The sequence below is a fragment of the Saccopteryx bilineata genome, chromosome 7, assembly GCF_036850765.1.
Source record: "Saccopteryx bilineata isolate mSacBil1 chromosome 7, mSacBil1_pri_phased_curated, whole genome shotgun sequence".
Lineage (NCBI taxonomy): Eukaryota > Metazoa > Chordata > Mammalia > Chiroptera > Emballonuridae > Saccopteryx > Saccopteryx bilineata.
Window position 1 is genome coordinate 80,258,747 of NC_089496.1, and position 14,936 is coordinate 80,273,682.

The 14,936-nt window shown below is 41.3% G+C and overlaps 1 protein-coding gene across 2 annotated transcripts in view; it reads left to right on the forward strand.

Moving 5' to 3' along the window:
• Nucleotides 1-1,827: 1,827 nt before the first annotated feature.
• The window catches only part of EXOC6 (exocyst complex component 6), a 203,954-nt gene continuing 190,845 nt past the window's right edge, over nucleotides 1,828-14,936 (forward strand). The window contains exon 1 of one of the 2 annotated variants that reach the window (XM_066240066.1): nucleotides 1,828-1,985. In XM_066240066.1, the coding sequence (XP_066096163.1) occupies nucleotides 1,885-1,985 (101 nt within the window). In that variant the 5' untranslated portion in view covers nucleotides 1,828-1,884. The remainder of the gene's footprint in view (nucleotides 1,986-14,936) is intronic. The other variant, XM_066240065.1, reaches the window with a different exon arrangement.

A 14,936-nucleotide genomic window follows, 5' to 3' on the forward strand; every position in this document is an offset into this window, starting at 1 on the left:
TGATCCTACGCTCAAGCCAGCAATTCTGCTCTCAAGCTGGATGAGCCCGCACTCAAGCCGGCGACCTCGGGGTTTCGAACCTGGGTCTTCTGCGTCCCCGTCTGACACTCTTATTCACTGCACCACCGCCTGGTCAGGCTGTTCTCATTTCTAATTGTTACCAGTCACAGAGTAATCAAAGTCCTGCCTTATGCTTAGACCTCTTTGAAATACTGTTTTCCAACTCATCCTGATCTCATTCGAATGGCTTCAGAGCTTCCATACTGTCTGGTTTCAAAAGCCCTCCAGTTCTCTCATAGCTATGTGCGGAACTCTATGAGTAACTATGGGAAATTGCAAAATTAAAAAAAAAAGTTTCTCTGACCTTAAGGACCTTAACATGGTGTGATGGTGCTGGTGAACTTGGGAAGAGCTTGTTTTTGTTGTTGTCTCTGCATATTCTTGCAGCTCAAGAAAGTGGGATTTCCTAGAGATGATCTGGCTTCTCCTGTACCATCAAGACAGTGGAAACAGGCTTATGATGGGGTTTCTGGTAGAATGAGCAATTGGATATAGCTGAGCTTCCTTGTTCTTCCAAACCAGCAAGCACTGAGGTCAGCAGCATTTTGGTTCCCTGGGGGCCAAGTGTACAAAAACATACAAAACACCCAAATATATGAAAAGGAATCAATCAAAACAAGTGCAAACTATTAAAATAGTCATTGGTAGAATGGATAAATGTGCTAAATTGAATCTAGAGTCATTTACAGATAGGGAAACTGAAATATAATGAGATTAGGTTCTTGCCCTACATCACCCAGCTGTGAAGTGAAGTGAAGGATCCAGGAATTAAACAGGTTGCCCATCTTCAGAGTTCATGCTTTTAACTACTATGCAACACCACCTCCCAGGATTTTTGTGGGAAGGATGGAGACAGGCTTCTAGTTAAAGCTCTCTGAAGGAAGTGAGTAAATAGCAAAGGGCCTGGTTGACTCAAAGAAATGTCCAGAACCCTGGTTAATGGAGACCAGAAACCAGTTGTCCTTGGGGGCTGGGTTTGCACTCTCATCCTGATTCATCTTTCTCAGTCGCTGCTTTGATCAAACTGGTTTGCTCAGCGTCCCACAGACATGTCATTAAACAGGACTCTTCTACATTCGTACCTTTGTGTAAGCCACCCCACTTTCTTTTCCCATCTCTGATGCCCTCTCCTCTCAAAAACTTCCACCACTCCTCATCCCAGCTAGAGCAACTTGGGGGCACTCGGGTTTAAGGACTTCGGCATGAAATTATATATGCTCTGGGCTTCTCTTGCATCTTTGTCATTAAGTGTCATGGTATTTCAATTCATTTTTCTGGAGCTTATAATTTATTTCCAGGTGATTGGACTCCATGAGCTTCCTGAAGGCAGGGACATAAATCTACCCTGAAGGGTTGTCATGGCCGTCAGCTGGGATTTTCCTGGGTTCATTCCTAAAATAAACATTACTCTCCAATACACAATTCCGCTTTTCTTGAGTGCACGTTTTCCTTTTTCTGACTCTCCACCAACCAGAGTACTTCAGGTCTCCTTGTTAAATTCTCCTGCAGCTTTTATTACAGGTTGAAGGTAATTATTGGATTGTCGTAGCAGAAGGTCCGGCACACAAAACAAGAATACCTGTTAAAGCCAGGCAGTCACAAGACAGCAACTGGGACAAATGGAGGGGTTGAGCGGGAGGCAACGCGTCTCATCGTCTTCCCAGGCAGCACCTTGGCCTTGGGCAGGTGCCAGTGCCGGGATCCCGCGCGCCCCCGCCTCCGCGCCCGCCCCACGCCCCGCCCCTTTGCGCTCGCGCCCCGTGCCGCTCGCTCCCGCAGTCGGCGCGGTGCCGCGCCTCGCCGGCTCCTCAGCTTCCAGCCAAGATGGCGGAAAGCGGTGAAACTCTGGGCACCGTTCCGGAGCATGAGCGGATCTTGCAGGAGATCGAGAGCACCGACACCGCCTGCGTGGGGCCTACTCTCCGGTAAAGCCCTCATCCCTCCGGGACCTCGAATTGCCCCCGCCGGTCTCTCGTGAGGAGCCGGGCGGAGCAGCCCGACAGGTGGTGCGCGCGGAGGCAGGCGGGGGCGGTCCGGGGCGGAGGTCTGGGACCCCGGCCCAGCTGGGGCGGGGCGGAACTGGCGGCTGCACCTGTAGCCTCGGCCGGCCTCTGCCGCGGGAGCTGTCACCGCGCGGGCGGTGGGTGTGGCTGCCCGGCCCCGCGGCGCCTGCCTCCCGCCTCCCGGCCTCGGGCCTGCCGGGCACCTTGATCCGGGCCGGGCTGAGGGCGCACTGGCCGCGGGCGTGCCGGGAGCGAAGGTTAACCGCTGGCGGCCGGCGTGACAGCTGTGCGGAGGCGCGCGCAGGTGGAAACCCCGGCGCGCTGGGCTGCCGCAGGCGTGGGAGAATTGAAATTGAGCGGGAGACGCCGGCGCCGTGATCCGCGGGCGCGGTCGAGGGGACGAGAAGGGAGCGTGGGCTGCAGGGGAGGAGCTGATGCTCGGCAACGCGCTGGTGTGACCGTGCATTCACCCAGCAAAGCTTTTTACTTATTTAAGAGTTTCATTAATTTTGCATTATTTTTTCCGTTTATTTAAAAAAGAATCTCCATAGTACTACGTAATGAATATTCCAGACTGACTACCTGCTGCCCTAATAATAGACTATTAGTCGGATACTATACTGCTCTATTAGATTAGGTTAGGCACTCTCTTCAAGAACAAGTGCTTTTTAAATAGAAGGCTTCATCATTTGCAGTGATGATAATGAAGTTATGATTCACTTAGGGGACTTAGGACTGATTGTGCTTTATCGTTATTATTTTCTTCAGGATACGCTTCCTAGAAATGGAGCACTCTGTTTTGTGGACCCGTGCATGTAATATAAAGTGAAACAAGTTCAAGTTATAATGCAAATCCCCCTTACCCTGAGAGTCCGGGGACCTGGGTTTTGCCCCAGTTCTATCACCGATGAAGTGAGCAGTCACGAGCAAAAATCATTTAACCTTTCTGGACCTGGACTTCCTTATTTGTAGACTGGTAGAGGTGGATGTTTAGATGCCCAGAAAGCCCAGGACATTAGGGACCTTGCCTGTTTATTCACTGCTGTATCCCTAACACCAAGCATATGGCAGGTACCTGATAAATTTTTATCATGTGATGTTCTTGCTATGCTATGATAAGCATGATTAATGCATTTTCTTAATTTTTCAGCATAATTATTTTCATAAAACTACATTTGGTAATGAAAATAGAAGTCCTGGATTAAAAGGAAACTTTGCTTTCTTCATTACATAGTGAAACTGAAAGAACACTGTGTGGTATAGTTATCAGCACAATCCATTTTTGAAAATTATTGGTTATGAAGGAGATGCTTCATCTTGGGAGAATGTGCTAGGCAATATCCTTGAAAAAAATAAGAAATTAGAAAAATTTGAAATATATTGAGAAACTTTTGTGACACAGATAGAGTACTTGTATTTACCATATTATTCTGTTCAGTTTTTCTGTACAATTGTGTCACCTGCTCACTTGGTTGAAACCCACACTCTTTTCTTTGACTAACTTCATTGACTCATACTTACTCTATATATTTGTTATCTCTCATTTTTAAGCTATGGCTTCAACACACACATAGAAGGCACTGCATGGAATTCTTTTTCTGTCTTTTTTCATTTCTTTTCCTTTTTATTTATTGAAGTGACACTGGTGAACAAAATTAAACAAGTTTCAGGTACACAGTTCCACAACACATGAGTCATCTGTACAGCAGTTCTTTTTCTTGAACAGTGTTTAAGCTACTACTATGTGTTCCCCTAGATTCTGAGTGAAGCGCTAATATTAAATTCTAACAAATCTTTTATTATGGTAAAATTGAAAAATTTAAAAGTAAAATAGTTTAATGAAGCACCATGAACCCATCATCTTGCTTCAGTTTATCACCAGGCTAATCTAATTTGATTTTCCCCCCTATCCATTCTCCCTCATCCTGGGTTGGTTTGAAGTAAATCCAAGATAAAAATTCATCCATAAATATTTCGGTATTAAGGTTAATTTTTGTTATTTCCCAGTTATCTTTTATCTGGCCTGTAGGCTTCTGTAGTTCTGATTATTTTGCTCGGTGTCAGACGTTTTTAGCCTGATCTTATCCTTTTTTTTTTTTTTTTGTATTTTTGTATTTTTCCGAGGCTAGAAACAGGGAGAGACAGACAGACTCCCGCATGCGCCTGACCGGGATCCATCTGGCACGCCCCCCAGGGGGCGACGCTCTGCCCACCAGGGGGCGATGCTCTGCCCCTCCGGGGCGTCGCTCTGCCACGACCAGAGCCACTCTAGCGCCTGGGGCAGAGGCCAAGGAGCCATCCCCAGCGCCTGGGCCATCTTTGCTCCAATGGAGCCTCGGCTGCGGGAGGGGAAGAGAGAGAGAGGAAGGAGAGGGGGAGGGATGGAGAAGCAAATGGGTGCTTCTCCTGTGTGCCCTGGCCAGGAATCGAACCTGGGACTTCTGCACGCCAGGCCGACGCTCTACCACTGAGCCAACCGGCCAGGGCCTAGCCTGATCTTATCTTGATTGACTTTTTATAAGATCTGGCTTTCTGGGGAAAGCCAAATGATTAAATGCAAATTATGTATACCATCTTCATAGTGCCTGGCATATAATATGGTTCTTTGACTACAATGGAATTAAATTAGAAATCACTAATAGAAAACTCTGGAAAATTCCCAAGTATTTGGATACTGAAAAACACAAAAAACACACATCTAAATAACCCATTGGGTGAAAGAAAGAATCAAAAGAGAAATTAGAAAGTATTCTGAATAGAATAAAATGAAAATACAACGTCAGAATTTGTAGGATGCAACTAGAGTAATACAGAGAAATTTAAGCACTAAACACCTGTACTGGAAAAGAATGTTTTCAAGTCAGTGGTCTCACCTTCTAATTTAAGAAACTAGAAAAAAAAGAGCAAATGAAGCCCAGAAAAGCCAAAGAAGAGAGATGATTAACATCAGAGTGGAAAATCAATGAAACAGGAAATAGAAAAACAATTGAGAAGATCATTGAAACTAAAACCTGAATGGATCTTTGAGATCAGTAAAGTTGATGAACCTTTATCTAGGGGGGAAAAAGTAGAAGATACCAACTCTCAGGAATTATTAATTCCTAATAGGAGTATCAGGAATGAGAGAGGTAACATTATTATAGATTCTTCAGATGTTAAAAGAGATATTAAAGGAATATTACAACTTCATGCCAGTGCATTTGATAACTTTTAAGAAATGGGCAAATGCCTTGAAAGATACAAACTATCAAAGCTCACTTAAGAATAGATAGATAACTGAATAGACCTGTATCAATTAACGAAGTTGAATTTCCTGTATAAATCCTTCTCCAAAAGGAAACTCTGGGCCCAGATGGGTTTACTAGTGAATTTTACAACATTTAAGGAAAAATTAATACCAATTCTATTAAAATTCTTCCAGAAAAATTTAAGAGGTGGGAATATTTTGCAATTTATTTTGATGTCAATGTTAATCGATACTAAAACTAAAGAAAGACCTATCTAGAAAAGGAGACTATGGGCCAGTGTTAGTCATAAACAGGATGAAAATACTTTAAAACAAAATTTTAGCAAATTAAACCCAAAAGTATATAAAAGTAATACATGATGATCAAATTGGATTTGTTTCAAGAAAGCATGTCAGCTTAACATTTGAAAAACCAATCAATGTAATTTACAATATTAAGCCAAAAAAGAAAAATTGTTGGTGCAGAGAAAGCATCCACAGATCTAACATTCATTTCTGATTAAAAAAAAAAACCCTCAGAAACTAGGAATGGAAAATTCTCAGCCAAAAAGGGACATCTGTGAGAAACTTATAGCTAAAATTGTACTTAATGGTGAAGGACTGAATGCTTTGCTCCTAAATCAGGTGTAAAGCCCAGATGCTCATTTGTACCACTTCTGTTCAACATTGTGTTGGAGGTCCTTGCCGGTATAATAAGATGAGGAAAAAAGGAGATTAGACAACTGTCTTTATTTATAGACAATATGATCATTTATAGAGAAAATCATGTGCAATCTAGAAAAGCTATTAGAAATGATAAGTGAGTTTAGCAAGGATGTATCATGCCATATTAACATGCAAAAAACAGCCTGACTAGCTGGTGGCGCAGTGGATAGAGCGTCGGACTGGGATGCGGAGGACCCAGGTTCGAGACCACAAGGTTGCCAGCTTGAGCGCCAGCTCATCTGGTTTGAGCAAAGCTCACCAGCTTGGACCCAAGGTCACTGGCTTGAGTAAGGGGTTACTTGGTCTGCTGAAGGCCCACGGTCAAGGCACATATGAGAAAGCAATCAATGAACAACTAAGGCAGGGGTCCCCAACCTACGGCCAGCGGGCTGTATGCGGCCCCCTGAGGCCATTTATCCGCCCCCACCGCACTTCTGGAAGGGGCACCTCTTTCATTGGTCAGCTGGAGGAGTGTATGTGGCAGTGCCGCAAAGAGCGGCATCGCTCACATATAGTACTACTTCCAGTGACGTGGGAGGCGCGCGTCATGGCTCCGGAAGCATGTCATATCACTTGTTATGGCTAGCAGTGACAAATATGGAACCGGACATTGATTATCTCATTAGCCAAAAGCAGGCCCGTAGTTCCCATTGAAATACTGGTCAGTTTGTTGGTTTAAATTTACTTGTTCTTTATTTTAAATATTGTATTTGTTCCCGTTTTGTTTTTTTATTTTAAAATAAGGTATGTGCAGTATGCATAGGGATTTGTTCATAGTTTTTTTTATAGTCGGGCCCTCCAACGGTCCGAGGGACAGTGAACTGGCCCCCTGTGTAAAAAGTTTGAGGACCCCTGAACTAAGGTGTCACAACAAAAAACTGATGATTGATGCTTCTCATCACTCTCTGTCCCTGTCTGTCCCTCTCTCTGACTTTCTCTGTAAAAATAAAACAAAATTAAATTAAATTAAAATAAAATAAAATAATATGCAAAAAACAGTGCTATTTCTATATGTTAGCAAGGAACAATCAGACATTAAAATGTGATGTAAAATATATGAAATACTTAAAGATAAATTGGACAAAAGATATGAAAGACTTGTACATGAAAATTATAAAACATTGCTGATAGAAATTAAAGAGGACCTAAATAAATGCACATATATGCTGTATTCATGGACCAGAAGACTCAATATTGTTGTCAGTTTTTCCCAAATTGGACTTCAGATTCAAGGCAATTGCAATAAAAATCTCAGGAGAGTATTTTTTTTGTGTGTACAAATTGACAAGCTGAGTCTAAAGTCTACAAGGAAATGCAAAGGATCTGAAATAGCTAACATTATTTGGGGAAAAAAACTAACAGTTTATACTACCTGGTTTTAAGACTTATTATAAAGCTAGAGTAAACAAAACAGTGTAATGCTAGTATTAAAATAGACACATAGAAACTGAGTAGACTCCATATATGGATTCACACATATGGTCAGTTTAGACAAAGATGCAAAGGAAATTCATTAGAAAAAGATAGTTTTTAAAAATAATGGTGATGGAACAATTGGATATCCAAATACAAAATAATGAACTTTGCACCATATTTAAAAATTTAACTCAAAATGCATTTCAAATATAAAATGCATAACTATAAAACTCTTAGAAACCAGATAGAGGAAATCTATGTGATTTTGGGTTGGACAAAAATTTCTTAGATACTATTCCAAAAGAAAAAAATTGATAAATTGGACTTAGTCAAAATTGAGAACATCTGATCTTCAAAGAGACTATTAAGGGAATGAAAAGAGAAGCCACGGATGGGGAGAAAATGTTTGCAAATCACATATCAGATAAGAAAAAATTGAGTCCTGAGTATATAAAAGAAATCTTTAACACAGAAGAAAGCAAACCAATTAAAAATAGTTAAGTGATTTGGACAGATACTGCATAAAGGAAGATACATAGAGGGCGAATAAGGATATGAAAAAATGCTTAATATCATTAGTTGTTAGAAAAATGCAAATTAAAATTACAACATTAAACTACCACCATATTGGAAAATCTAAAAGACTGACCATGCCATGTATTGGCGAAGTTGTAGAACAATGGGCACTCCTACACTGCTACAGGAATTTCGTAGATGCCATTTGTCAGGTTGAGGAAGTTCCCTTCTCTTCCTAGTTGGTTGAGTGTTTCTATTATGAAGGAATGTTGAATTTTGTTATATTCTTTTTCTGTAGCTATTGAAATGGTCGTGTGGATTTTATTCTTTATTATATCAGTATGTATATATTACATTAATTTTCAGATGTAAATCATCTTGTATTTGTGGGATAAATTCCACTTGGTCATAGTATATAATCCTTTTATATGGTGCTGGATTTTGTTTGCCAGATAATTTATAATTTTTGCATGTATATTTACAAGGGATATTCTGTTATTTTCTGGTCATGTCTTTGTCTGGTTTTGTTATGAGAACAATTCCTTGTAGAATGAGTTGGTTTGTGTTTTGAATTGAGGTGATTATGTGTTTTTCCTCCTTTATTCTGTCCATGTGGTGTATTACATTGATTTTTTTTTTTATGTTGAATCACTCTTGCATTCCTGGGATAAATTTTATTTGGTTATAGTGTATAATCCTTTTAATATGTTGTTAGATTAGGTTTGTAGTATTTTGTTGAGATTTTTATGTGTATATTGATAAGAAATATTGATCTGTAATTTCCTTTTTTGGTGATGTCTTTATCTGGCTTTGGTATTAGAGCATTAATTTTCAACCATTGTGCCACTGCACAATGATGTGCCACAAGAATTTTTAGAAAACATGGAATACCTGAGTATTTAGTTGGGCACCTCTTTTCCCTTTTATTGTCACATAAAAAAATGACACAGCCAACAAAACAATAGCTACTAAGCGTGAATGAATCAAAATTACACCTATTGTTTTTTGGTCAGATTGGCAAAATAAATTATTTGACGTGCCACAGAATTGTAGTAATTAGTTTATGTGTTCCATGAGATGAAAAGTTGAAACTCACTGTATTACAGTAGTGCTGGTCTCATCGAATGAGTTAGGGAGTGCCCTTCCTCTTCCACTTTTTGAAAGAGTTTGGGAAGGATTAGTTTTTTTGTTTGTTTTGTTTTTTAGTGAGAGATAGGAAGGAAGAAAGATGAGAAACATCAACTCATAGTTGTGTCATTTTAGTTGTTTGATTGCTTCTCATGTGTGCCTTGACCCGGGGGGGGGGGGGACGGGACGACTACAGCAGACCGAGTGACCCCTTGCTCAAGCCAGCAACCTTGGGCTCAAGCTGGTGAGCCTTGCTCAAACCAGATGAGCCCACGGTCAAGCTGGCGACCTTGGGGTCTCGAACCTAGGTCCTTGGCATCCCAGTTCAATGCTCTATCCACTGCGCCACCGCCTCATCAGGCTCCACTCACTCTTACATTCATTGGTGGCTTCCTGTGTGTGCCCTGACCAGGGATTGAACCCACTACCTTGTCATTTGGGGATGACTCTCTTAACTGGCTGAGCTAAGTAGCTGAGCTAACCAGCCGAGCTAACCAGCCCGGGTCTAATTTTTTTAAATATTTGGTAGAATTAATCATGAAGCCATCTAGCTTTTTATATTGTTGGGAGATTATTGATTCTGATTCCATCTCATATTATAACTCTGTTCATTTTCATTGTCATTCATCCCAAAGTAATTTTAAAATTTCCTTTGCAATTTCTTCTGACTCATTGGTTAATTAGAAATGTGTTGTTTAATTTCCACATATTTGTGTGTTTTTCAAATGTCCCTTTGTTATTAGTTTCTTATTTCATTGCTTTGTGGCCACATCATACTTTTTCTGATTTCAGTCCTTTTAAATTTGTTGAGGCTTGTTTTGTATATAGTTCTACATATGGACTCTCTTGCAGAATTTTTCATGTGCACTTAAGAAAACAGTATATCCTGCTGTTGTTAGGTGGAATATTATATAGATGTCTGTTATACTTGTTCAAGTTTTCTGTGTGTGTGTGTTTTTTTAAATCTGCTTAGCTAGTCTATCTATTTTTAGATAATGGATAGTTTCTGCTTTATGTACTTTTGGAGCTCTGCTGTAATACGTCTGTATGTATATACTTGTTATATGTTCCTAATTGACTCTTTCACATGAAATATCCCTATTTATTTTTAGATTTGTTTTAAAGTCTATTTTTTCTCATTTTGATATAGCCACTCTAGCTTTCTTATGATTGGATCTTTACATATGTCTTTTTTTTTTTTGTATTTTTCTGAAGTTGGAAACGGGGAGGCAGTCAGACAGACTCCCGCTTGCGCCCAACCAGGGTCCACCCGGCATGCCCACCAGGGGGCGATGCTCTGCCCATCTGGGGCATTGCTCTGTTGCAACCAGAGCCATTCTAGCACCTGAAGCAGAGGCCATAGAGCCATCCTCAGCGTCCGGGCCAACTTTGCTCCAATGGAGCCTTGGCTGCGGGAGGGGAAGAGAGAGACAGAGAGGAAGGAAAGGGGGAGGGGTGGAGAAGCAGAGGGCACTTCTTCTGTGTGCCCTGGCCGGGAATTGAACCCGGGACTCCTGCATGCCAGGCCAACGCTCTACCACTGAGCCAACCGGCCAGGGTCTTTATGTCTTTTTTATCCTTTTACTTTCAACCTGTTTTTATCTTTAATCGAGTGCCTCCTAAATGTAGCATGTTGTTGGATCTTGGGTTTTTTTTTTATCCAGTTTGACAATCTCTGAGTTTTGATTGAATTGTTTAATCTTTTTATATTTAATGTTATTTATATATGTGGATTTATACTATTTTCTTTTTTTTTCTTTATGTCTCATTTCTTTTTTTGGTCCTCTTCAATTTTTACTGTTTTATTGAGTGAATATTTTCTAGTGTAACATTTTAATCACTTTGCTTTTTCAAAGTTATTTCTTAGTGGTTGCTCTCAGATTAAATTTCAAATTTATTTTAACTTGATTTCAAATGTTACTCCTATATAACTATTCCGTTTCCCCTTTTTGTACTGTTGTTACATATCTTTCATGTGTGTGTGTTACAAATCCAACAATCCATTGTTATAGTTGTTACTTTATGTAATGTTTTGTCTTTGAACAAAGCTGAGAGAAAAAGGAGAGCAAAGGCGTATTTGTAGAGTCTGTTGTGTTAACCTTAATTACCATTTTATTTGTTGCTGAATTTTTAGTTGTCATTATGTGTCATTTTCTAATTCAGTACAGCTTTGCTTCCACATACCACTTTTGTACTGTTGTTGTAAAATATATTGCATTTCTGTATGTTTGCCCAGCAATAGAATTATCTATGTGTTGTTTTATGCAATTGCTTTTTAAATTAGCTAAGAAAAGAAAGTTGCATTTATATTGTGTTTTATAATTACCTTCATGTTTTTTGGGTTTTTTTTTGTATTTTTCTGAAGCTGGAAATGGGGAGAGACAGTCAGACAGAGTCCCGCATGTGCCCGACCGGGATCCACCCGGCACGTCCACCAGGGGCAACGCTTTACCCACCAGGGGTGATGCTCTCCCCCTCCGGGGCGTCGCTCTGCCGCGACCAGAGCCACTCTAGCACCCGGGGCAGAGGCCAAGGAGCCATCCCCAGCGCCCGGGCCATCTTTGCTCCAATGGAGCCTTGGCTGCGGGAGGGGAAGAGAGAGACAGAGAGGAAGGAGGGGGGGATGGAGAAGCAAATGGGCGCTTCTCCTATGTGCCCTGGCCGGGAATTGAACCCGGGTCCCCCGCACGCCAGGCCGACGCTCTACCGCTGAGCCAACCGGCCAGGGCCTACCTTCATGTTTTATAGTTACCTTTGCTGGTACTCTTTTGTGTGTGGGATGTGTGTTCATATGGCCATCTGGGCGTACTTTTTTTGATCTTGTAGAACTTCTGTTAGTATTTCTTGTAACGTTGGTCAGCTAGTAACTAATTCTCTTGGTTTTTGTTTACTTGGAAATGTCTTTATTTTCATTTTTTTGAAAAATAGTTTTGATGGATATAAGACTCTTGGTTGACAGTTTTTTCTTTTAGCAGTTTGAAATATGACATCTCCTTGCTTTCTGGTCTCCATTGTTTCTGATAAGAAGTCAGTTGTTAACTTACTGGTATTCCCTTGTGTGTGGTTTTTCTTTTGCTGCTTTCAAGGTTTTTTTTTTTTGGTCTTTCATTATTTTTACTATGATGTGCCTGGGTATGGACCTCTTTTCATTTACCCTTCTTGGAGTTTATTAATCATCTTAGATTCTTACATTAATGGTTTTCATCAAACCTGGGGAACTTTAGTAATTATTTCTTCAAATATTTTTTCTGCTCCTTTCTCTTCTTTACTCCCATCATGTGTATGTTGTTGTGCTTAATGATGTCCGTATTTCTTGAGGCTCTATTCATTTTCTATATATTTTTCCCCTCTCTCTTTTTTTTTTTGGTATTTTTCCAAAGTTGGAAATGGGGAGGCAGTCAGGCAGACTCCCGCATGTGCCTGACCGGGATCCACCCGGCATGCCCACCTGGGGGCGACGCTCTGCCCCTCTGGGGCATCGCTCTGCCTCAATCAGAGCCATTCTAGCGCCTGAGGCAGAGGCCACAGAGCCATCCTCAGCGCCCGGGCAAACTTTGCTCCAATGGAGCCTTGGCTGCGGGAGGGGAAGAGACAGAGACAGAGAGGAAGGAGAGGGGGAGAAGTGGAGAAGCAGATGGGCGCTTCTCCTGTGTGCCCTGGCCAGGAATCGAACGCGGGACTCCCACATGCCAGGCTGATGCTCTACTCCCCTCTCTTTTTTAAAATGTTTATTTTATTGAATTTTTTTAGAGAGAGGAAGGGAGAGAGAAAGACAGGAGCATTGATCTGTTCCTATATGTGCCCTGACCGGGGATTGAACTGGCAATCTCTGTGCTTCAGGATGATGCTCCAACCAACTGAGCTATCTGGCCAAGGCTCCTCTCTCTGTTCTTTGGATTGCATAATCTCTGTTAGTTTGTCTTCAAGTAGTCTATATTTCTTCTGACAATTTACATCTACTCTTGAGATTTTCTAATGACTTTTTAATTTTTGTTAATGTCTTTTTAATTTTTGTTACTGACTTTTAACTCCAAAATTTATACTTGTTTTTTTTAATAATTTCTATTTCTTTATTGATATTTATTGTCTATTTTAATGTATATTTTACTAGACATTGCCATTATACTTTTCTTCTTTAAGCATAATTCTCTTTGGTATTATGAAAGTAGTACTTTGAAATTGTTGTAAGATCCGACGTCTGGGCTCTCTAACAGGGCCTGTTTCTTTTCCTGTGTATAAGTCACAATCTCCTGTTTTCTTATCTCATAATTTGTTGTTATTGAAAATAACAAATTTTAAGTAATCTATTGTAGCAATTTTTGATATTGATTACCACCACTCTACCACCCTCTAGGGCAGGGGTCCCCAAACTTTTTACTTGGGGCCAGTTCATTGTCCCTCAGATTGTTGGAGGGCCGCCACATACAATGCTCCTCTCACTGACCACCAATGAAAGAGGTGCCCCTTCCAGAAGTGCAGCGGGGGCCAGATAAATGGCCTCAGGGGGCCGCAGTTTGGGGACGCCTGCTCTAGGGCCTGTTGTTTTTGTTCAGTGTCTTGACTGCACTCTATTAGTCACATGTATTTCCCTCACAGTGTGAAGCCTCTGCTGTTGCTCTTCAGAAAGTGGAGTCTTGGTATATACAGAGGATAGTGGTTTTGGCAGAGTTCTTGTTGACTCTCTCTTTGATCTCTTTGTTGTCTGCCTCTGTTGGTATCACACTCAGCGGTTACACTCCAGTAATTATTGACTGGTTGCTATAATGTCTTCCGCAGTATTCTGGGGCATAAGTTGTTTCACATTCTGATCCAGCTAAATTTGGTCTTCTTTGCAGTGGAAGATGTTTTCTTTTACTTTTTATGCAATTAATATTTTGAGGGAATACTTTAGATTAAACCCATAGGAATGAGAAAAATAGGACAGGGAAGGGGAAATTGGTAAAACTGTAGGGTTAGCTGAAGTCTAGCATCAGCCTGATCCCAGAGGGAGCTCTGAGGCTCAGATGACATCAAGAGTTGTTCTACCTTGAGGCGAAGGGGCTGCACTTTTACCCTTACTTCCAACAGTCTCATTGGCTACAGGCTGCCCTGAGTATGTGTTGCAGGGCATCGCCTCCTAAGCTTCACTGGGTGGAGTGGGTCCTGCTTGCAGGTCTCCTGAGACTAGTGCTGCTTTGAGTTATTTGCAGCTGGAAAATGACTGCATCACCAGGTAACAGGGATCTACTACACATTCCAGCAGCTAGAACTCATCCAACCAGATCACACTCAATTAGTTTTGAAAGAATAAATGACATAACTATGTCATGTGTCTCTATTTCACATTTATTCTTGGCTTAATGATATTTCTAGTAGATTAACTCCCCTGCCTTCCTAATCTTGATTTATAAAAATTATGGTAAATTAGCTTGACTGGTTGAGGCACAGTGGATAAAGCATCAATACAGGATGCTGAGGTTGCCAGTTTGAAGCCCGAGTTTGCTGGTTCTGAGCGCAGGCTCAACAGCACAGCATCACTGGCTTGAGGGGGGGGGATCATCCACACAATCCCACACTTGCCAGTTTGAGCCCAAAAGGTGCTGGCATGAAAAGCTCAAGGTCACTGGCTTGAGCAAGGGGACAGACATTGGCTTGGTCTCATCATGGCATGTATGAGAAGCAATCAATACATAAAGTGAAAGCAACTATGAGTTGGTGCTGCTTTTTTGTGTGTGTGACAGAGAGAGAGAGAGAGAGAGAGAGAGAGAGAGAGAGACAGGGAAAGATAGGGACAGACAAGAAGGGAGAGAGATGAGAAGCATCAATTCTTCGTTGAGGCTCCTTAGTCTCCTTAGTTGTTCATTGATTGCTTTCTCATGTGT